This window comes from Prunus avium, chromosome 3 (genome assembly GCF_965620075.1).
Source record: "Prunus avium chromosome 3, drPruAviu1.hap1.1, whole genome shotgun sequence".
NCBI classification, from domain to species: Eukaryota; Viridiplantae; Streptophyta; class Magnoliopsida; order Rosales; family Rosaceae; genus Prunus; species Prunus avium.
Genome location: NC_142286.1, coordinates 38,614,413 through 38,636,930, shown reverse-complemented (window position 1 = coordinate 38,636,930; position 22,518 = coordinate 38,614,413). Strand labels below are relative to the sequence as shown.

The following is a 22,518-nucleotide window of genomic DNA, read 5'->3' as shown; positions in this document are numbered from 1 at the left end:
TGTTTCTGAAAGAGCTAAAAGTGTTTTATAACAATCAAAAGCACTTTTGACAACGTTTGATAAAGTTTAGAAATGTTTTTGAGTCATAAAAGCGCTTTTGGAAAAGCAGTGCACTTAGATTTCTATGAAAATTTCTAACATCTCTATAATAAAATGTTTTTGCTAAAAACGCTTATGAACAAATTTGATTCCTAGAGACAATCCCAAACGAGCCGTCAAAATGCCTCAACCAGAAGGCAAACTGTAGTATATAGACTCTCCAGAAGCAATGGACCATCAAATGGGAAATTAGTGAAAAACATTCAATCCACCGGTCATCAGCATCAATCCCCATAGATGAAATGCAAGTTGGGTTCAACGGACTCGTCACTCCATAGACCCCGCTGAGAAAAGTCTCTCCTTCCCCGGACCCTTTGCTGGGTCTGAGAGACTCCATTCGGATCCATCCGACCGTCACTGACCTTTGGAAAAGTCTCAACGTCCTTAAACTCAAACCTCCAGAGGCCCCAACCAAACCATCTCCAACCAGCAACCAGCAACCAGCAAACATGGCCGATCACGACCACAACCACCACCACCACCAGCACAGGCCTCACCGCCTCTCACTCCCTCAACGCCCCACCACACCCACCACCTTCGCCGCTACACCCACCGCTTTCCCCACCACACCCACCACGTCTAGACAATACCCTGTTTACCCTTTCTCATCGTCTTCAACCCCAATCGCAACTCCGTCCAAACATCGCCTCTCTTCTCTCAACCCCAAACCATTCAACCCCAACAACAACAGCAAGTCCTCTCTTTCATTTCTCTTCTTCCTCCTTCTCTCTCTTCGCTCCCTCTATTCCCTCCTTCCGTTTCTTCGCTCCTCCCCTTCTTTCTCTCTCTTCCCCTTCTCTTTCCTTGTCTCTCTCCTCTCTTTCCTGCTAACCCTCTCTTGCTCCCTCTTCACCTCCTCCTCCTCCTCTTCTTCCAAAGACCCTTTTCACCAAAAGCAAAACCAACCCATCTTCTCTTTCACCCTGATCACGCAATCCCAGCACAGACTCTTGGTCGCCAAATCGATTCTTCTCGCCGTCGTCTTCCTGCTTCGTTTTCAGGCGCTTCGATATTGCGGCACCGCCGCCTTGATCCTCGCTGAATTGTCCGGAAACGTTGCCGCACGGTTCCTGGCCGAGGGCCGGGACTCGAATCTCGGTGGCGATCGGAATCGGTCCTCCAAGGTTCGTGGGTTCCTCGCTCTGTTTTCTGGGTTGCTTTTGTTATCTTTGAGTTGGGATCGGATTGAATGCTTCCCATTTTCTGCTAAGTCGGTTGAAAGTTTGGGACTTTCGGTGTTTCCAAGAGTGGATTGTGTTAGAATTTGGCCAATGTTGCTTCCATTTCTATCTGGGTTTTTGGGGTGTTACGAGCGTGTTTCGATGAATTGGGGGACAATTAGGCAATTAGGTCGGAAGCGGGTTCGTTTAATTTCGTTGTTCTTTACAACTGTAGTGCTTTTCGTTCCTGCTGTTGTTAGTGTTTTCATGTTTGAAGCTGAGGGAGATGTAGTTTCCATTGGAAATTTGGCTTGGCCTCTGGCAAACACTGTTGTTTTTGGGGTGCTTCTGAGTGAAAGTTATGGTGATGACAAGTCAGTGAGTTCTAAAGATTTCCGGAAAGAGTATTTGGTTACATTTTTATGCACTCTTGTTTTGGAGTTGTTTTATTTTCCTGAACTATCACTTTGGGGACTATTGCTCTGTGGTTTGTTACTATATGTTGCTGTTAGGGAATTGGATCCTTATTACTCAAATTATCTTGAACTGGGGATGGTGTCTTCTGAATCATTTACTACTGCCATTATGAAGCCTATTAGACACATTTTGAGTGAGAGGAAGTCTCGCAAGATTGCACTTTTCCTTCTGATCAATACTGCATACATGTTTGTGGAATTTGCTGCTGGGTTCATGAGTAATAGTCTAGGGCTGATATCAGATGCCTGTCACATGTTGTTTGATTGTGCTGCCCTGGCAATTGGGCTATATGCTTCGTATATTTCACGTTTGCCTGCGAATCATCAGTTTAATTATGGTCGTGGGAGATTTGAGGTTCTTTCAGGATATACTAATGCTGTTTTCCTGGTGTTGGTTGGAGCATTAATAGTGTTGGAGTCGTTTGAGAGGATTTTGGACCCTCAGGAGATATCAACTAGCAGTTTATTAGTTGTTTCAATTGGAGGGCTTCTTGTCAATGTGGTTGGCTTAGTCTTCTTTCATGAGGAGCATCATCATGCTCATGGTGGATCTGGATCATGCTCCCACTCCCACCATCACCAGCATTCGCATGATTCTGTTGGACATGATCATGGAGGTCATGGGAAGCATGAGGAGTCTATACCTATTTCCATTGAATGCCATGAAAATTCATGTTCCGGCCATGATGACCATCATGATCACCAACATGGCAGTTATATCGGTGCTAAAGACCACAATTTCGGGAGCAATGAGTGCCATGATCACGATGGCCACAGTCACCAGCACGACCACTGTGGACACAGTCACCAGCACGACCACCATGGACACAGTCACCAGCACGACCACCATGGCCAGAGTCACCAGCACGACCACCATGGCCACAGTCACCAGCACGACCACCATCGCCACAGTCACCAGCACGATCAACATGATCACGCCCACCAGCACGATCAACATGATCACGCCCACCAGCATGATCACGCCCATCAGCACGATCAACATGATCACGCCCATCAGCACGATCAACATGATCACGCCCACCAGCACGATCAACATGATCACGACTGCCAGCACGAACACCATGACCACGCCTGCCAGCACAAACACCATGACCATGCCCACCAGCATACTCATTCTTCTGAAGGCAATAAAGCGGCAGAATCTCACATTCAAGGGGCAGGTTTTCAGCTGAAAAAACTGCCAACTGATGGAGAAAAAACAGCTAAGCATCAGCACCACCACATTGACCACAACATGGAAGGAATATTTTTGCATGTTTTGGCTGACACCTTGGGAAGTGTCGGAGTTGTTATATCAACTCTCTTGATTAAGTACAAGGGATGGCTTGTTGCTGATCCTGCCTGCTCGATATTTATTTCTGTCTTGATTATATCTTCAGTTATCCCATTGCTGAGAAACTCAGCAGAAATCTTGCTCCAAAGAGTTCCCAGAGCACATGAGCAGGATTTGAGAAAAGCTCTTATTGATGTTAGGAAGATACGGGGGATTTCTGGCATTCAAAACTTGCATATATGGAGCTTCACCAACTCAGAAGTAGTGGGGACTCTCCATCTTCATGTTTCAACAGACATTGACAAGGCTTCTACAAAGGCACAGGTGTCACATGTACTGTACGAAGCTGGAATCAAGGATTTAACATTGCAGTTGGAATGTGTTGAACAATAGCTTTATAACTTTTGACGATTTTCTTCTCCTTGACAGAACTAACTGTGAGAGAGTAGGCCATTTGTTGTGGACTCGAAGTGATTTTCTGAATATTGCCTGATAAACTCCTTCAGTGAGCCTGTTGGGGATTACAAATGGGTCCTGCAGCGCTTCTTTTGTCATCGTTCTGGAACTCTTCATGTACATCTTGAAGCTCAGAAAAACGTGAGATAGATGTTACCAAAGGTTAACAGGATTATGATTCCAATCTTCTCTGCTTGGAGATCAGCATGCATTGCATTGATAGCTCGTGTTTGTGGTTCGTGTAATTGTGTTTGTGTGGGCATGTAAAGAAACATGCAAAGAGATTGGATGTGTAACTTTTTTTGGCAGGCAATATAATGTAGTTTGTGGTTCATATCCATGAATCATTTGGAGTTTCTTTTTCTTTGGTTAAAAGCACGATTTAAAGATGCATCACCTGCTGGCATAATAATCTACCGGGACGTGGAAATTCACAGAATGGATGTAATTTCGATCAGTCATGTCTGTAATTTTTCCATACAAAACCAGTAAATTTACTTGGTTTCGTGCACCTCGTGGGCACTCAATTCCACAAAGACCATTATTAAATCTGCAAGCAGTCGTCTTCTTAGCGAAAAGGACAGAGAAGCAAATAATCGTTTAATGTAGGGATGGCAAGGCGCAACCAAAAACGAGGAAAACGATAACAACTAAGAAAAGAAATGAAAGTATAAAAATTATGACAAAGACCCGCAGGAGAGGACGCTAGAGAAAAGGTTAAAGTCCATCGAAAAAACAATGCATGCATAAGTCCATACTTAACACTTCTGTGTCGACTCAGTGAGTGTCTGTGTGACAGTTGACTTAAACATTGCTGATCATGGCCGTCCCTGTTCCTTCTCGTCAGCTCTTCATCGCCGGCGAATGGAGAGAACCACTTCTGGAGAAACGGATCCCAATCATCAACCCCGCCACTGAAGAGATTGTAGGTATGTAGTCTTTCATTTCAACTTCGAATTATATACGTGTACAGAAATCATGGACCAAGTTTAATTTCAGCAGCTATTTGCTCTTTTCTTTTCTTTTTTTCAGGGGACATAGCAGCTGCTACTGCTGAAGATGTGGATATGGCAGTGGATGCTGCTCGCACGGCGTTCTTCAGTAATGAAGGGAAGGATTGGTCCTCTGCTTCTGGTGCTTATCGTGCGAAGTTTCTTCGTGCCATTTCTGACATGGTATATATTAATCTCATGATCATAATTGTTGATATACAGAACAGCTCCGCAAATTTTTTTTTCTTGACCTTCTTGCTATTTCCATGCAGATTTTGGAGAGAAAGTCTCTACTGGCCAAACTTGAAACAATCGACACCGGCAAGCCACTAGATGAAGCAATATCTGATATGGTATATACACTAGTACAGTCTGTTGTTGTATATTAGAGTATGGTTAATTTATCAAATTTTTTCAAAGTTATTAAGTGGGCTTAATTATGTCCAATTCAGGAAAGTTGTGCTTCTTGCTTCAAGTATTATGCAGAGCTTGCAGAAGCATTGGATTTGAAGCAAAAAATTACTGTGTCTATACAACAACAGTCATTCAAGACCCATGTCCTTAAGGAACCCATTGGAGTTGTTGCCCTTATTACTCCTTGGTATCTTTTACTTATTCCATTTCCTTTGCTCATTTATTTGCTTTCCTCATTGTTTTACCTTTTATTCTGAAAATTGTGTTTTTTTATAAATGGAAAAAATATAGTCAATTAATTTCATCTGTGTGCTGAAGGAACTACCCTCTTTTGATGGCTACCTGGAAGGTCGCTCCTGCTCTGGCTGCCGGATGTACTGCTATACTCAAGCCATCCGAATTGGCATCTGTGTGAGAGTTTCACACCTATTTTTCGATTGTTCTTCTCATTATGTTTCCTTAACTAGATTCTGGGTTTGTCATCCTAATATTATTTGCAGGACTTGTTTGGAGTTGGCAGAGATTTGCAGACAGGTGGCTCTTCCTTCTGGGGTCCTTAATGTTGTGACTGGGTTAGGCTCAGTAGCTGGTGCCCCTATGTCATCTCATCCTCATGTTGACAAGGTCTGGCTTTTAATTTCCGTTTCAAATTGTTCAAAACTTTGAAAAAAAACCCTGCATAAGTAACTCATGCAGTTTCTTTCCAATTGTATCTTGATCTGGTGAAATTAAGTAACTTTTAGTATTAATCAGATAGCATTTACTGGAAGCACAGCAACAGGAATTAAGGTCATGACAGCTGCAGCTCAATTGATCAAGGTCTTGTCTTACACTTTTTGAATATGCAAGTATTGCAATCTCCAAAATCACAAACATCAATTCTCTTTCCCTCGTCTTCTGATCTAGTATATAGCTGCTTGCAGCCTGTATCATTGGAACTTGGTGGAAAGAGTCCAATTCTTGTGTTTGAGGATGCAGACCTTGATACTGGTAAGTGTTTAGGGGAGGGAAAAAAATTTACTTTCTCATAAGATGCTGGAAGCTTCATCACATTATATTTTGGTTACTGGTAGAACGTTTATCATCTTTGAGAGCCTAAGCGTGATATAACTGAATAATGGAACAGCTGCAGAATGGACTATCTTTGGCTGCTTTTTTACAAATGGTCAAATCTGTAGTGCAACATCTCGTCTTCTTGTTCTTGTAAGCATGAGAAGCAGACCATTTTGTTGTCTCCCTAAACCCTAAACCCCATATTCTTTCTAGTTAAGTATCAACAATTCTCATAACACCCCCCAATTATGTCAGGAAAGCATTGCAGCTGAATTCTTGGAAAAACTTGTTGACTGGAGTAAGAGCATCAAAATCTCTGATCCCATGGAAGAAGGTTGCAGGCTTGGTGCCATTATAAGTGAAGGACAGGTACTAATGTTGGCTGATTTTAGCTCTGTCACTCCATTTTTCCTTTGCATGCAACAAAGAGTGTAGTGAAGGACGACGTTTTATTTTAGCAGAGATGTCAAATTTGAGCCCTACTGAATAACAATTGTTCTGTTTTCTTTAGTATGAGAAAATCATGAGTTTCATTTCAACAGCCAAGAGCGAAGGTGCAACCATTCTATATGGAGGTGCCCGTCCTCAAGTAAGAACCTGTCTGATTCTCACTTTCTCAAATATAAATATCATGCCAGCATCTTCTCTTGTAGTCTTCTAAACCACATTGTATGGATGAATGGCAGCATCTTAAGAAAGGGTTTTTCATTGAACCAACAATCATAACAGATGTTAGCACCTCAATGTCAATTTGGAGGGAGGAGATTTTCGGACCGGTTTTATGTGTCAAAACATTCACTACGGAGAATGAAGCCATCGAACTAGCAAACGACACTGAGTGAGTAAAATGTTTTTGCCCCAGCACTTGTCTGCAAACTTGTTTTTCCCTATTTGACAAGCAACCAATATTTGATGCCTCTGCCTCTGCCTCGTAGCTATGGCTTGGGGGCTGCTGTGATTTCAAAGGATTTGGAAAGGTGTGAACGCATCACCAAGGTAAGACGATCATACGTAGCAATCTCAAGCTGAGGTTTACTTACATATATCTTGCATGTTTCCAGAGAAACATTTGTTTTTGGTTTATGTTTTGCAGGCTGTGCAGTCAGGGATTGTGTGGATAAACTGCTCACAGCCCTGCTTCAATGAAGCCCCCTGGGGAGGCAACAAGCGCAGCGGAATTGGGCGTGAACTTGGAGAATGGTAAGGCACATTCAAAGTTTCCAAGCAAGGGCTTCCCTTACTTGGATGGTTGTATATAACTTCTTGTGTAATAATTGATTGTATGCTGCACTTGCAGGGGACTGGAAAACTACTTGAGCATAAAGCAGGTCACCCACTACACTTCTGAAAAGCCATTGGGGTGGTATTCTGCTCCCCGAAAGCAGTGAAGAAGGGAAAATTAGAAGAAGAAGAAAAAACACCAACGTAGTGAAGAATGGAAAATAGAATATAAATGTAATAAATGTAAGAAAACAAAATGTTTATTACAACTATTATGTTGGATGCACTTGATGTTGTAAACTTGAAGTGGTAAATGGATTGCAGCTCAAGTGATGATAAGCATTTATTCTGCATCCGAGGTTTTAGGTTCAATTCTCTCATCTCTCAATATCGCTTGTATAAATTGAAAACAAAAACTTGAAGTGAATGAACTCTAATTTTTATGTGTTTTAAGGAGAAATTTTTTACACTATAAAATGGGCCTCTCATTTCTAAATCAAACTCTCAAGGGCTTTACACAAATTGGCACATTTTAACATAACATTTTATACAAATACTTATTGGAGAGAAAAACCCTCAACTAACCCCTTGTCATTTTTTAAATGATTCTTAAGAAATTATAATACACTAAGAACCAATTAAAAAATGACAAGGGACTAATTATGAATTTTTCTCTCAAAATTAGACTCTTTAAATTTTTTATTATATAAAATGTCATGTTATAATGAACATATGTATAAAAAGCTAAACTCTTAAATGCCTCACGGCACGTGCTTATAAACGTACCTTGCGCCTGACGACGTCGTGTAGGAGTTCGGTTACAACTTACAAATAATATTCTCCATTGGGATCCGCTTCGGTAAAATTATTGATTAGTTTGCAAGTCGCACCACAGAAGCAAAAAGTCGCGAAGTGCTTTTAAAACGTACGAGTTTGGACAGTGAGTCAGTAACGAACTCTTCCTTCAAAGCTTCAAGCTTTCAACTTCTCTGGACATCAGTTTAGCCTATGAACGCTTTGAGCAGCTGAGATCTCCTCGCCAGCTCAAGATCTAGGGTTTCCGTTTCTGTTTCCGCCATGGAGGAGAAGGTAGTCGCTGTAATCATGGTGGGCGGGCCAACCAAAGGTATTGTTCATGTAATTCATTCTATTTTTTATTTTTTATGAAATAAATAAAGTCTTCAATTTTGCTGGTTTTTGTTCTGTTTGTTCATCTGGGCAGGCACTAGATTTCGGCCTCTTTCATTCAACACTCCGAAACCGCTGTTCCCATTGGCTGGGCAAGCTATGGTGCACCATCCCATTTCAGCTTGTAAACGGGTTGGCTTATGGCTTTCTTAATCTTCAACCAAAATCCCGTCCAAGATTATGGATTTCAAATTTAACAGAAAATTCTGAATGCTTACTGTTATTTTACAGATTCCCAATTTGGCTCAAATCTTTTTAGTTGGATTCTATGAAGAGCGGGAATTCGCACTGTATGTGTCTTCCATCTCCAATGAGCTCAAAGTACCAGTGAGGTACTTGAGAGAGGACAAGCCACATGGCTCTGCCGGTGGCCTTTATTACTACAGAGATATTATCATGGAAGACAGCCCGGTTCGAATTCTCTGCTCAACTCTTCTTCGTTTCCACTTTTATGTATTAATAAGATTTTACTTAATATAATGTTGTGTTTGTATTTTTTGGGCAGTCGTATATCTTTTTGCTGAATTGTGATGTTTGCTGCAGTTTTCCACTACCAGACATGCTTGGTGAGCTTTGTATTCCTTATTCTGTATGTTAACTAGGATTTTATTGGTTTAATTTATGGATAAGACTTGCGAAATGTAATTGCTTCTATTGCTTTCTGTTTTTGTTTATTCTTGCAGAGGCTCATAAAGGATATGGTGGGATGGGTACAATGTTAGTAATCAAGGTTTGTGTGTTGACAAACTGCTTGAATGGTTGAATAAATGTTGCAACTCTGGTCCATATTTCTGAAGCTCTTTCCTCTTCGTTTTTCATTATCCATTGTTGTTTTTTTTCATTTTCCTTTTTTTGGGTTTATCTCTAGGTTTCTGCTGAATCTGCCAACCAGTTTGGGGAGTTGGTTGCTGATCCAACGACCAAAGAACTTTTGCATTACACCGAGAAACCAGAGACTTTTGTACGTACATGCTGTAGTTAATTTCCAGATATTGCTCATATAATCGGTGGTTGGTGACCCCAATTGTTCATTTATATTTTCTTGTTCCGAGCCACATTTTGTAAAGGTTATCTGTTTTCCAAAATGCAGGTGAGTGATTTGATAAACTGTGGTGTTTATGTATTTACTCCAGACATTTTTACTGCCATTCAAGATGTCTCCACTCACCGAGAGGGCAGAGGTTGCTCTTTTTCTTTATGGAATTATTCGTTGTATGTTCATTTGCACCTTGGATCATCTGCATGATATGTAATATCCACATTATCTAATGAATTGGAAATGGTGCATGCCGCGTTGATTGACTTTCCTCCATATCTGATTGTTTAATTCATTCTTCAATATGCCAGAAAATTTCTCCAATTTCTGGGAGTGTGACTTGTATTTTTTTAATTGCAGCTAATTTACGTCGCATCTCCAGCTTTGAAGCCCTCCAGTCTGCAACAAGGTTGGCCTCTTTCTCCTGGTTGCGTATTTTGAATAATGAACTGATAGCTATTTCTCCTTTAAATTTCCATTTTGCACAAAAAATGATTGCTAATTGTGTCAGAAGTTGCAACATGTTTTTCGGTGCATATAAATTGCAACATGCTTTCCAGATCGTTTCTGTTGTGATTACCTGTTTATAAGTTATGATATTTTTTGTGTTAATACTAGAAGAAGGAATTTTTGTTTGTAATCCCCTGGAATTTCATCTATTGGGGCATGAAGGCAATATTACGTGTGTTTAGAAATAGAGTTGTTATTGCTCAAAATTCACTGTATTATTACATCATTTTAAGCCTCTGTTGGTGTCAGTTTTCATGTTGATAGACACTCTTTTCAACAGGACTCTTCCTACAGATTTTGTCAGATTGGATCAAGATATTTTGTCACCTCTTGCTGGAAAGAAGCAACTCTATACATATGAGACCAAGGATTTCTGGGAACAGATAAAGACTCCAGGGTAGAGTAATTTTTCCTAATAGCGTCATTTAATTTTCGTTTTCCTTAACCTCTCGTACTATCATTTGCCTTATACTAATCCTTGTGTAACATTACAGAATGTCTTTGAAGTGTTCGGGTTTGTATCTTTCTCAATTCCGAATTAACTCTGCACATCTTTTAGCTACTGGAGATGGTACAAAGAATGCCACAGTTGTTGGTGATGTTTATGTTCATCCTTCAGCAAAAGTGCATCCAACTGCTAAGGTAGTTCCACTTCCATATCATCTATTACCATTTGTTCTGTCCTTTTTTGCGGTTGCATGTATATATTGTAGATGAATATTGAAGTAGGACGGTGAATATAGTGGATGCAGCATAATCCCTTCTAAAGTGTGAGTTACTTTTGTGCACAGATTGGTCCCAACGTCTCTCTTTCAGCAAATGTTCGCGTAGGTGCAGGGGTAAGGCTTATAAGTTGCATTGTCTTGGATGATGTGGAAATCAAGGTATTGAAGTTGGTATCCATGGATAAACTAGAACTACAATGTCATGGGACTGTTTTTTGAATTTATCCAAACTTAAATGTTCTTTTTCATGACAGGAAAATGCAGTTGTCATACATGCTATTGTTGGATGGAAGTCATCTATTGGCAAATGGTCGCGTGTCCAGGCATGTCTAACGATGTAGTTGCATCATGTCATAATAAAGTCTGTTAGATCACCTCAATTTGAGAGAGATCAATCTCAGCTAGGGATAAGGAAAATTCTCGAAATACAAAAACTATTTTGAAGTGAAAGATTAAAAATAATTAAAAGTCAAAGAGAAATGTCAGTAAACAGAACTCCATTCTTGACCTGGAAATATAGTTTTATTTCCGACATGATCTGAAGACTGATTCAAAAGTTTCTCTGGACTTGTGGCTAACTAAAATTTATTTGATTGGTTTAGGCTGACGGAGACTACAATGCAAAACTTGGAATCACAATCCTTGGTATGCATGCTTGGTTTCTCATGTCTTTCTTCTATGATTTGACACTGTCAATGTGCAAAGAAATTTTAAAGCAATTGACCAATTTGAGCTCTCTGTTATTCTTTTGGCAGGAGAAGAGGTGACTGTCGAAGACGAAGTTGTGGTGATTAACAGCATTGTTCTCCCAAATAAGACTCTTAATGTTAGCGTACAGGAGGAAATCATTTTGTAATACTGAAGAGATAGATTGCAAAAGCTTCCTGGTTTTGTTTTGCTGCTCGTGTGCATGCCAGAGCTTTTTGCCTAAATTATTTTGGTTAACCATATTGTATGATTGAGCTACAAGAACAGCTAGGCAACATTTTTATTCAGACAGCAACAGAAAAGAAATTTTTTGTTCTGGTTCCGTGTGCACATGCATTTGTATCAGATAGCTAAAAGTTAATATTTTGTCGAAGGAAATGTTTCTGAATATTTTCTTGCAATTTGTATTCGAATTCAGTGATAAACATTAATAATATCTATTTCAAGGCAAGCATTAGAAAACAAAATTTTAGTTGCATACTTCCCATCTTGCTGTTAAAACTAGATAAAAAAACAAAAAGCTTCAGTAAGAAGTGTGTTGTGAAAAATCACGCAGTAGGATATGACCAATTTTCAACTGTCAATCTTCAGACTTCATTAATAAAGCACGACTCTAGAACCTCAGACAAAGTCATATATGAAACAAAAGCCAAATGCTAGTCCCTCGCTACCCTTTTTGAAGAGGTAAACACAAATGCTAGTCCCTCATCTCATACAAGTAATCCCAACCCAAATATCAAAATTATCTCACATAATTGTTAGCAGCAGTTTTACAACAAAAAGAATCCCGGGGGCATGTCTTGCAGTTGACTTGCTCACAAGGGCAACCATGGATGGTTGCTCTGACTGCATCACTACTCGATTAACTTGTCTTTGCCCTGACTCAGCAAGATGTATTGAAATAGTAGCAAATATGTGCTCCCAGGTTGATCATGCTGATAGCGGGATATGAAAAATACTCAATTATTTGCTACTAAAACCCATCGCTGCAGCATCCATGAGAATACGGTGATGAAATGTACATCCACTGGTGTGGCCGTAATTCTAACTTGTACGCCTGTATTTCCATGGGAGAGATGAGGACACACCGTTTCTCTTAGCTATGAACACCATTGAAGCAGCAACAGAAACGAAATCAGTTGCTAGTACATTCATTTGTGAGGCCGCAATTCTAACTTGTAAGCCTGTACTTCCATTGGAGAGATAAGAACGCGTCCATCTTGAGCAACATCTCCAAACTGCTCAGTATACCCAAGCATATCTGTGTCTTCGTGCAAAAGATTTAAGGAAGTGGCTCTTGCATTCAATACTGAAAGCTCCTTGAACATGTAAAACAGATTCACCGTCTCATCAGCAAATCTAGTGCACCCTGATCTTCCCCTCCGACAATATGAAGAGTCCCAATTCTGTCTCTGTAAAATTAGGACAAACCTAGAATCTTCGAGAGGCTGCTGCGAGTATTTTAAAGGTTGGGGAACCTTAAAACTTACAATATGCAGATCACAAGGTAAGGGAGCAGCTAAAGGGGAGAAAAATCTTGGGGGTGGCTGCACTGATAACTCCTCTGGCTTCTTGGCAATGAATGCATGTAATGGATAGTTCAGGTGAGCATTGACACGATGAGAAAGAAGAGAGGGGCTTAAGGGCAATGGGTTGGAAACTGGGTTTGATGTGGCTGAAATGTTAGACTCCACAACAATGTGGAAGACTACATTCATTGCACGGTTATCCATCACTCCTTGTCCAAGACCTCGTCCATCATCTTTTACCAAACGACGGTCCAGCATAATCTCCAACCATCCATTTTTAAGGCTGGCCACACCCAATGACTGCCTAGAATGAACTGAAAACCTCTGACCATTGGATCCTTGCATGAACGCAAGAGAGGGCATAGGGTAATAATTGCCCTGAGTTGGGATTTTATCATAGGTTTCTCTCCGGCTCATCTGAAAGCCATTTAAATCAGAAAAAAATATTCTTTTGTTATCAATATCTGTTTTGTATCTAACTATCAACTCCTTGTCATTGAAGTCCTGGGTGAGAAGCTCAACATGATACTCCTTCTCAATGAGAAACTCCTGTACGGTATTCTCTCCATTGTAGATACGGGTGCTATGAGAAATGGGGCTCTTCTCCCATGCTGTCTTTGGATAAGAATATACTTCTTGCACCAAAGGACCCTCAGAGATCACCATCTGCCCACCTGCTTCAATGATAGGCTGGGCATCACCATTGGGTTTAAATAAGTAGGCTCCACTTCCCCAGCTAGAGTACATAGCTATTTCTTCACCCACAACATTTTGGGAACCATTTTTATAGCTTATTTTCTGCAATAAACCATGATTGACATTGAAGGTGAGTATTTGATGCCTGTTCTGGATTTCAGCCACATCAACTTCTGCTTTTGAGCAAGCATATGGAGTGGGGCAAGATAAAGACATAGACTTTGAGAAGAATCTTAGTTTTGCTGGTTTGGCCTTTTCACATCCAACAAACCCATTTGCAATGTAATATGTTTGCAAGCCCAGAGCAGGAACAGAAGCCTTCCAGTACACACGATGCCTTCCAGTGAAAATTTTGCTTTTATCATGCTGCAATTCAGGGGATATTTGGCTTTGAACACATGTCCAGTTTGAGTCAAGAACAGTTACATCTGGACGGTTAACAATAAGCATCACAACCTCTTCTCTTGTCTGCCCCAGAGGATTAAAAAACACCACTGACTGTTTAGTTCCCTCACGAGTCATGATTGCTCTATGAACTGGCTGAACATCGTATTTAGATCTCACCTGTTCTGGCTCAAACTGAGAAGGGTTATTGTCATTTTTCTCATGGCGCATTCCAAGCAGTACTTCAATAGCTTTAGACATGAAAATCTGCAAGTCCTGCAAAGAAGTGTGCATCCGAGTCCCATAGTCCAGGACCACATGATCTTTAGCAGTACCAGTTACACCATCATGATGCTGAAAAAGAGCTAAGTTCCTCCTAGCAGCAGCCAACTTGTAGGAGAACCCCATGGGCAATTTTTCACATTGTGCTCTCTGACAGTACCCAAGCAGGAAAGCCATCATCATATCCGTGGTACGAAGTGTTTGCTCTAGTATTCGATCAACAGCCTTGAAAAAAGGCCTCGAAACATAATAGCCACTCCAGTAGTCCTGTTGCCTATCAGCATAAGTAAAGAAGTCACCTGACAAAGAAGGAAAACCCCCAACCTGACCGGAACCAATCTCACCAGGTAATGAGTGATTTATTCTTTCAGCCTCCTCACGAAGGGTCCGGAAGTAATCTTCTAGAGTTCCAAACTTGGCCTCTGTATTTAAACTGGGATTAGAATTTATATAATCAAACAACATCTGATAATTCCTAAACTGAGCTTCAGCTTCATCAATGCTTATGTAGCGAAAATCATCTCCAAGAGGAATAAGAAGTGTATTTGTCCTGTATAGTGTTGATTTCTTTCTATATTGATCTAGTAGTATTAGTGCCCGCTCCTGAACATTTTCCTGGTTTGTCTCTACTGGATGCTCTCCCCACGGACAGAGTTCATACATGAAGCCACGCATTCGAGCAAAGTCGAACTGACAACAGATAGCAGGCTCTGGCCCACAAGTATGTGGAATATCATAAGAATAAAAGGGCATCATGTGGACAAAAATATCAGTAGTTTCATCCACATCCCAGCTCTGCCGCCATACATACTCCAAATTTTTATGCAGTGCAAGTTCCTTCTTCAGCTCATAATGAGTCCTCTGAATAAGCATATTTTCAAAACCCATACGGCGGAGAAGATATGCCATGGTAGGTGAGTAACCAAATGGATCAATCGCCCAAGCATTTTTAGGAATAACCCCTACGGTGTCATTCAACCACATATTTCCTTCTGTCATCTGATACATCAAAGATAAAAGCAACAATCAGTGCCATAAGAGATACATAAAATTGTAACAACTGTTATTAAAAATAAAAACTTTTAACGTACCTGCTCAATGATGGCATAATAATGTGAATTAGCCTGCATGAAGAAGAGAACCAATCTATTACGCTTCAAAAGTATGAATGCACTGGTTACACAATCACTTCATGTACTAGGAGTAGTCTAATCATATGGTAAACTCTGTCAATGGAAGAAAAGACTTATACCCAAATGGGGAAGCATGTGGTTTAAGTTTTGAAATTAAATAATCATGTATGAAACCCTATGAATATGAATATTTATTACCTCATCGTTCATTACCCAGCCACCTCCAACAATTTCCAGCTGACCATTCTTCACCAAATTGGTGAATGATTCCCTTCTGAGGTCAGAGGAGTCCCTCCACCATCTTTCCAGATAAGACATCTCTTCCCATATAAACTTGCGCCGGGTATCCTACACATCCAAGTAAGTCCACTCTACTGAATCTCACACAAACTCATAAAATTTTTAAAAATAAAAACGAAAAACTCAACAGAAATGCAAAAACAAGAGCTTCAATAACTGCTAAAACATAAAAAGGAAGTTGTTTAATAATAACCAAAAAACGTCTTGTAACTTGGGTTCCCTTCATTTCTATAAGGCTCTTTTTAATACTAATAAGTTGAACAATCCATCCAAGCAAAAAGCATTTAAGATAAGACATCAAATTAAAACAGAGAGTTTATCAGAAACTTGAACTGCAAACGGAAACTCGTTTGCACAATAAAAGGCCTCGTAAAATAGGACAGGAACAGAGTGCATTAATCATTTAAAACCAAAAAAAAAAAAGCCATGATAAAACTAACCAAAAGAAGCAAAATTTAAGCTCAGCAAATCCATTGAAAATCAGAAATTAAGACAAACCAGAGCTGTTCACCTTCGAAAGCGTGTCGACAATGGTGTCCAGTATATGCCTGGACTGCCTCTCATAGTACTCTTCGACAGTGAGCTTCCAGCCAGGATCGTTATGCGAATGGGGCACCACAATCACTTTCAATTTCTCAGAGTCCCACTCGTCCCCTTTGTAACTCACCCTCCACCCCTGCTTCCAGGGCCCACCGTCCACATCCGAGAACTCAATCTTGTCGTACAGCTCCTTGGTCGTGATGTCGACGGTGGCGCCCACTGCGGCGTCGCTGCCCGAATCGCCGGCCGAAACGGGTTTGCGGGAAGCGGACTTTCGGGGCTTGGGGAAACGGGTAGAGGATTTGGATTTGAAGTGGGAGGAGAGGGGACTGGGAACGCCGTAACGGAGGATGACGACGAGGAAGAAGAAGATGGAGATCGAGAGGCCGATGGTGAAGAAGTTGGCGAAGATGAAGTCTCGGAGGGGCAATCGCCTGCGGGGCTTTCTGGTGTGCTTGGATTTGGGGTTGGAAGAGGAGGGGAGGAGGGAGTTGGCCCACCCTCCCCGGCGGGTGCTGCCAATGTACGACGAGAAAGCCATTGTCGTTGCTGCTGCTGTTGTTTTTGGGCTTAGGTTAACTGTCTTTTCTGTGTCTGATATTTTATTTTAGTTTTTTGAAAAGAAAAAAAATAGATGGCTTTTGTTTTGTAAAGTGATGAGATTATGTGTCCGTGTTTGGTGGAGGTGCGAGGAGATGGAATGGGATCTCAAATTCAATTCTGAAGCTCAAGAAGCGGAGAGGATGAAGGGAGAAGAAAATGAAGAGACGACCGACTTTACTCTTGTTGGTGGTTGTGGTGGGTGGGGCCCGCCAAGAAGAGTCTTCTTTCTAGTTGTTCTAGTTAGTCCCGCCAATTAACTCTAGATTTTTGCCACTCTAAACACTAATCACGAATTGAACAAATTATCGTGTGGTATTGGAGTCTGGTAGGTGGATTATCGGGTGACATAATCGGTTTATGTGTTATAATATGAGTACATGGTATAGTGAAAAACTATGGCCCTGTTTGGTGGGCTGGACTGGACTGGATTTTTCCAATTAAAATGGATTATAGTCCTAACCGTTGTTTGGTGAATCTAAATAGCACATTGGACTGGTTGTGACTTATTTTTTTGCTCCGGATAAGAATCCATCGTATGAGGGTTTTGTAAACCCAAGCTTAACCATGGGTTTCGAAGCCTCCGCCTCCTCCTTCACATCTCATCGCCTTTGCTCTGCGTCTTTGCTCTTCGTCGCCTCTGCCTCCTCTTCACGTCTCATCTCTTCGTCTCTCTATACGTCGTTTCTCTTCGTCACCTCCGCCTCCTCCTAGTGATTTCATCTCTCTACGTCATTCTTCTTTGCATCTGTTCTATTCGTCTGATGGTTGGTGGCTGACAAAAACGAGTTTTTGTCATTCAATCTTCAGAAAACCGAGATTGTGCAGAAGTTTCGCCTTCAAAATTCAAACCCAAGTGAGTATTTTTTTGTTCATTATGCTAATATTCTGCATTATCTTTTTAGGTTTTGATTTGGGATTTTCTAGGGTCATTGATTTGGGGCTTTCTAGGGTCTTTGATTTGGGTTTGTTCAGATAGTCTCATATCTGTTTGGTTGCTGAAGAAACAAGTGGAAATGAGAATCAAATTGAATCCATTGAATATCACTTTTTATTTGCCTTTCAGAAATCGAAAACCCACCTTTCATTTTGTTTGGTAAATTATTGAGATAACCAACTGCTGAATTTTGAAGGATTGGAAACACAGTAATATATTTGGTTTCATTAGATAGAGTAGTAAAGTAAATGGGTTCTTCTTATCTGTTATTGGTCACCTGGGAGAGGTGGAAATAGATGATTACTGCCTTTTTGCAGATGATGAATGGTTCAAATCTGGTGGTTGAATTGCAGGGTGTTGAGCACTATTAGAATTGCATCTGTTAGAATTAGAGAAACAACGTTTATTTTTGAGTCTGTTAGTTTATGTTTGAGTATAAAAAAAGAAAGTGACATATTATGATTTTGTTATTGCTATTGCCAATATTGTTAACATGCATGGTTGTTACTTTATGTAGATGTCTAAGGGTAAGGCTATTAGATATGTATGGCAAGCCAATGAAGAGGAAGCATTGTTAAATATCCTTGATGAATTAGTTGCGAGTGGTCAACGTTGTGATGCCGGCACATTCAAAGCGGGAACGATGAAATTGGTAGAAACTAAACTTAGATTATTGATCCCACATACACCTATTAGAGTTAAACCCCATTTGGATTCTAAATTGAAGAGATTGAAGAAAGATTATAGTATTGTTGTTGACATGTTAAACCAAAGTGGTTTTGCTTGGAATAATGAGAAGAAATGTGTAGAGGTTGATAGCGATGAGGTGTGGAATGCTTATGCAGAGGTTGGTAATTCATCATTCTATTTTTTTGTTTTTTCTAATTTAGTTCATGTTTTGGTTGGATTAACAAATCTTAGTTTTATTTTATTGCAGCACCATAATGATGCTGTTGGGTGGAGAGATAAATCTTTTGCAAAGTTTGATAGGCTTCGAAAAGTATTTGGCAAGGACCGTGCAACCGGAAATTCTGCTTTAGCTCCAGCTGAGATGGTTCTAGATGATGATGATGAAGCATCTGAGAGTAACATTCCTGATGTACAGTTGGATGGGAGCCATCATACTGATCAAACTCAAGCTCAATCCAAATCATCATCATCAAGAAACAAAAGGGTAAGACAAGGAAATAAAATGGTTGATGGTTTGGGAAGAATTGCCAATGCATTTGAGAGTATGATGGAGAACTCTGATGCCAAAGTGCAAAGGTTGGTTGAGAGCTTAAAGGAGCAGAATGCAGATGATGATCTTAAATTTGTTGGAGATGAGTTAAAAAAGATGGAATTTTCTATTTCAGATATAATCTCTTTGCTGACTTTATTTACTGATTCGGCAAAAGTGCGTGTGTTCAAGACATTAGATGAGGGTGATGATAGGTACGAGTATGTGACGACACTTCTTAGAGATTATAGATCTCGTTGTTGAAATGTAGTTTTGAGTTTTTACTTTGTTATATTTTGAACTTTTTGTATTTTGATGGGCAAAAGCCAAATAGGTATTTTAATTTCTTTGTTAAATTTGGATATGTTTTTAGCTATTTTAGAATTAGCATGTGATGGGGCTTTCTAAATTTTAATTATGTACATTTTTTAAAATATTTTTTTTTTGGACGAAATTAATTTTTTTATATTAGATAATTTAATATGCACTAAAAAAATTAATTTTTGTTGGAGGTCCAGTCCATTCCAGTCTTGTCTTGTACCAAACAGTGCACTGGACTTAAGTCCAGTCCAGTCCAAAGTTAAGTAAAGCACCAAACAATAGACTCAAAGTCTGGTCCAGTCCTAACCAGCCCAGTCCAACACTCCAAGCCCAATCCAGTCTTGTCCAATCCGGCCCACCAAACAGGGCCTAAAGGTACAGAGTGCCAATAAGGATTAGTTCAATTGATAAGGTATCTGCATTGTGTATAACTCTATTAATTAGTATTCGAGTCATGCTACTAGCAGTTCTCGTTGATGAGCAATATGTATACATCCCTTATATTATAACCAATTATGCAACAATACCTGGTACTGCAACACATAGGATGGTTGGATTATGGGATGTTCCCACACTATTGACTTTGATATCTCTTTTGCTATATATTTCATCGGAGAAAGTATTAGAAAAGTATAAAAAAAGTTAAAAAGGAAAAATTGGGGCCAATTGGGCTAAACGAGCTGCAAGGCCCATATCTACTTGGGCCAATTAGAAGAGTGGGCTTATCCTACGTCTGGATTGGCTTTGTCATCATATATCAAAGATCCCGTGCCCAAACACGTCCTTAAGAAACACGCGCTGAGCTGAAGCCTGAAATTTTTGGGACTCTCTCGTCTTCCAAGTTACAAGTTACAAGCGAGCGATAAGCGTTTCTCTGAACAGGACCTCCGATCAGATACGACGACGTGTCCTCTATCTTCCTCTCAGAGGTATGTCTTTCATCCGTTACGGTTCTTATTTCTATTTCGTTTCCCTCGCATTTGAAATCTGTGAGAGAGTTTGTGGCACAAAATTTTCAGATCTACCACTCTTCGTTTATAGATCTTTCATTGTGGACCTTCGAAAATTACAATTGCTTGAATAATTTTTATTAGGTTTTCTTTTTTCGTGGTAATTAACCTCAAATAAATAGTTTCCAGTTCAATTATGACGTTATATAGTTATTTGGATGCATATTCTCCGTGTTCTTGTTCTTGTTCTTATAGATTTGGGGTCATAAGATATGAAAATCAAATGTGGGTTTTATACTGCACAATTTTTGTTTCTCCGAACTGTTAGATCTTCAACGTGCTATGAGTCAATTTTCTCTGAAATTAATAGTTTTGCTGCGTTTTTATTTAATTTTGTGAGTTACTGCTGTTTGTAGAATTATTACCGATAGGTATTATCTGTAATGCAATTATGTGAGAAATTAGTTAGAGGATTATTCCCATCAATTTTGATATTCGAACCATTGGAATCCAGAGGAAGCGTAAAGGAGACACAGCCAAGAAATTGAAGGAAAGGGGATTTGAGGACTTTTATCACAAGAGAAGAAATCAGTCACGATGCCTGCGCAGAAGATTGAAACGGGTCACCAGGACATTGTCCACGATGTAGCCATGGATTACTATGGAAAGCGTCTAGCGACAGCTTCGTCTGATGCCACCATTAAGATAATTGGTGTCGGCAGTGGTTCACAGCATCTAGCTACATTGTCAGCTCATAGAGGCCCCGTCTGGGAGGTAGCTTGGGCGCATCCCAAGTTTGGGTCACTCCTTGCTTCCTGTTCTTATGATGGCCAGGTGATAATTTGGAAGGAGGGTAATCCAAATGAGTGGCAACAGGCTCATGTGTTTAATGATCACAAGTCATCCGTAAATTCCATTGCTTGGGCACCTCATGAACTTGGCCTCAGCTTAGCTTGTGGTTCTTCTGATGGGAATATCTCGGTTTTCACTGCCAGGACGGATGGTGGTTGGGACACCACTAGGATAGACCAAGCTCACCCCGTTGGAGTAACATCTGTTTCATGGGCCCCATCCATGGCTCCCGGTGCTCTAGTTGGATCCGGTCTGCTTGATCCTGTTCATAAGCTGGCTTCTGGCGGGTGTGATAATACTGTGAAGGTGTGGAAGCTGTACAATGGGATGTGGAAGATGGATTGCTTCCCTGCCCTTCAGATGCACCGTGATTGGGTGAGAGATGTAGCTTGGGCACCCAACTTGGGACTTCCCAAATCCACAATTGCAAGTGCTTCACAGGATGGAACAGTAGTTATTTGGAGTGTGGCCAAGGAAGGTGAGCAGTGGGAGGGCAAAGTTTTGAAGGATTTTAATACCCCGGTTTGGAGGGTGTCATGGTCACTAACCGGAAACTTACTTGCTATTGCTGATGGAAATAACAATGTAACATTGTGGAAAGAATCTGTCGATGGAGAGTGGCAACAAGTAAGCACAGTCGACCCATAGATTTTGTCTTTCCTACTTCGATCAAATGTGTTTTGGTTTGTCAAACTAGAGTGCTTAGTATCTTAGAACAGAAGATGTCTTTTGGTTTTATTTTCAATACTTTGCTTGTATTTGTTAGTGTTTTATTGAATTGTTTTACTTAATGTGAGATGAAATGGTTCAGGTTTCATGTTGTAATCAGTTGGAGTTTATCAATCCTTTGTGTTTTCCATTCCCTCATTGTGTATTTGTATCTGATTTTACCATTGTTGTCTGGTGAAAGGGTAATAATCTTTGAGTTCTGCTCCTTGGTTTCACTTCGGTGGATTACTCAAAGTTATGCCTAACTGCACAGCAAGATTTTTGTTAATCTGAGAATTCAAAATCACAGTTTTCTCTCCCATTAAGGATATAATTGGTCATCAAACATCTATAAGCAGCTGCGCACTGAAATGGTTGTCAAGGAGAGACCTCAGTTGTGGATGACGAATCCAAGGGAAAAAAAAGATGCATAAAGAAGGTATATAAAACGGCCCGTTTGCTGGGGTCAAATCACTCCATTTGTGGTCTCAAAGGTGCGGTGAGGTGGGATCTGAGCCATACACATTACACAATAGCGCTTAGCGCACAGTAGACCAGTAGGACCAACGAAATTCTAAACTACTCTAATGTACAAGAAGTGGGTTTAAGGTCGGGTGTAAGAGGGTGAATACACTATCGATCAAAACCAACTGATCTTATCAATATTTGCTTTCGCTTTCATTAGATGGCTAAACCAAAATGACTTCATCCGCTGTAAATTAAAATGACGAGGGC

The 22,518-nt window shown here is 40.4% G+C and overlaps 5 protein-coding genes across 6 annotated transcripts; 4 read left to right on the top strand and 1 right to left on the bottom strand.

Moving 5' to 3' along the window:
- Positions 1–179: 179 nt before the first annotated feature.
- Positions 180–3,843, top strand: LOC110757105 (zinc transporter-like protein). 2 transcript variants are annotated; one of them, XM_021958758.2, is made up of 2 exons: positions 180–3,362; positions 3,459–3,843. In XM_021958758.2, the coding sequence occupies exons 1-2, from the start codon at positions 549–551 to the stop codon at positions 3,462–3,464; spliced, it is 2,820 nt and encodes a 939-aa protein (XP_021814450.2). In that variant the 5' UTR covers positions 180–548; the 3' UTR covers positions 3,465–3,843. The 2 variants fall into 2 exon arrangements, with proteins under 2 accessions (XP_021814450.2, XP_021814379.2); XM_021958687.2 differs by having other exon boundaries at positions 181–3,843.
- A 189-nt stretch (positions 3,844–4,032) lies between these two features.
- On the top strand, positions 4,033–7,592 carry LOC110757256 (aminoaldehyde dehydrogenase ALDH10A8, chloroplastic-like). The gene is made up of 16 exons (XM_021958861.2): positions 4,033–4,201; positions 4,285–4,414; positions 4,518–4,660; positions 4,750–4,830; positions 4,930–5,078; positions 5,210–5,302; positions 5,392–5,515; positions 5,645–5,710; positions 5,815–5,881; positions 6,018–6,094; positions 6,200–6,313; positions 6,456–6,533; positions 6,631–6,782; positions 6,880–6,940; positions 7,038–7,144; positions 7,242–7,592. The coding sequence occupies exons 2-16, from the start codon at positions 4,306–4,308 to the stop codon at positions 7,330–7,332; spliced, it is 1,512 nt and encodes a 503-aa protein (XP_021814553.1). The 5' UTR covers positions 4,033–4,201; positions 4,285–4,305; the 3' UTR covers positions 7,333–7,592.
- Positions 7,593–8,033: 441 nt separating this feature from the next.
- LOC110765549 (uncharacterized) lies at positions 8,034–11,654 on the top strand. The gene is made up of 14 exons (XM_021968724.2): positions 8,034–8,291; positions 8,388–8,485; positions 8,585–8,764; positions 8,859–8,919; positions 9,037–9,083; positions 9,222–9,314; positions 9,444–9,534; positions 9,750–9,798; positions 10,180–10,296; positions 10,394–10,541; positions 10,691–10,783; positions 10,879–10,947; positions 11,227–11,269; positions 11,380–11,654. Exons 1-14 carry the CDS (start codon positions 8,243–8,245, stop codon positions 11,478–11,480), a joined length of 1,239 nt encoding a protein of 412 aa, XP_021824416.1. The 5' UTR covers positions 8,034–8,242; the 3' UTR covers positions 11,481–11,654.
- Positions 11,655–11,895: 241 nt separating this feature from the next.
- Positions 11,896–17,001, bottom strand: GMII (golgi alpha-mannosidase II). Its single transcript, XM_021958172.2, has 4 exons — positions 16,168–17,001; positions 15,555–15,704; positions 15,315–15,347; positions 11,896–15,222 (listed from the first exon to the last, which is right to left on the bottom strand). The coding sequence occupies exons 1-4, from the start codon at positions 16,735–16,737 to the stop codon at positions 12,484–12,486; spliced, it is 3,492 nt and encodes a 1,163-aa protein (XP_021813864.2). The 5' UTR covers positions 16,738–17,001; the 3' UTR covers positions 11,896–12,483.
- A 3,040-nt stretch (positions 17,002–20,041) lies between these two features.
- On the top strand, positions 20,042–21,937 carry LOC110762752 (protein transport protein SEC13 homolog B). The gene is made up of 2 exons (XM_021965470.2): positions 20,042–20,202; positions 20,738–21,937. The coding sequence occupies exon 2, from the start codon at positions 20,821–20,823 to the stop codon at positions 21,721–21,723; it is 903 nt and encodes a 300-aa protein (XP_021821162.1). The 5' UTR covers positions 20,042–20,202; positions 20,738–20,820; the 3' UTR covers positions 21,724–21,937.
- Positions 21,938–22,518: the final 581 nt, after the last annotated feature.

Bases quoted from the DNA above. Each gene is read 5' to 3' on its own strand.
- LOC110757105 (XM_021958687.2), top strand. From the start codon at position 549: ATGGCCGATCACGACCACAACCACCACCACCACCAGCACAGGCCTCAC.
- LOC110757256 (XM_021958861.2), top strand. From the start codon at position 4,306: ATGGCCGTCCCTGTTCCTTCTCGTCAGCTCTTCATCGCCGGCGAATGG. The intron at 5,079-5,209 runs GTATCTTTTACT...TGTGTGCTGAAG, and splicing joins GTTGCCCTTATTACTCCTTG to GAACTACCCTCTTTTGATGG. The intron at 6,783-6,879 runs GTGAGTAAAATG...TCTGCCTCGTAG, and splicing joins GAACTAGCAAACGACACTGA to CTATGGCTTGGGGGCTGCTG.
- LOC110765549 (XM_021968724.2), top strand. From the start codon at position 8,243: ATGGAGGAGAAGGTAGTCGCTGTAATCATGGTGGGCGGGCCAACCAAA. The intron at 9,084-9,221 runs GTTTGTGTGTTG...GTTTATCTCTAG, and splicing joins GTACAATGTTAGTAATCAAG to GTTTCTGCTGAATCTGCCAA. The intron at 11,270-11,379 runs GTATGCATGCTT...TTCTTTTGGCAG, and splicing joins ACTTGGAATCACAATCCTTG to GAGAAGAGGTGACTGTCGAA.
- GMII (XM_021958172.2), bottom strand. From the start codon at position 16,737: ATGGCTTTCTCGTCGTACATTGGCAGCACCCGCCGGGGAGGGTGGGCC. The intron at 15,348-15,554 runs GTAATAAATATT...TTCTTCATGCAG, and splicing joins GCTGGGTAATGAACGATGAG to GCTAATTCACATTATTATGC. The intron at 15,223-15,314 runs GTACGTTAAAAG...TTGATGTATCAG, and splicing joins ATTATGCCATCATTGAGCAG to ATGACAGAAGGAAATATGTG.
- LOC110762752 (XM_021965470.2), top strand. From the start codon at position 20,821: ATGCCTGCGCAGAAGATTGAAACGGGTCACCAGGACATTGTCCACGAT.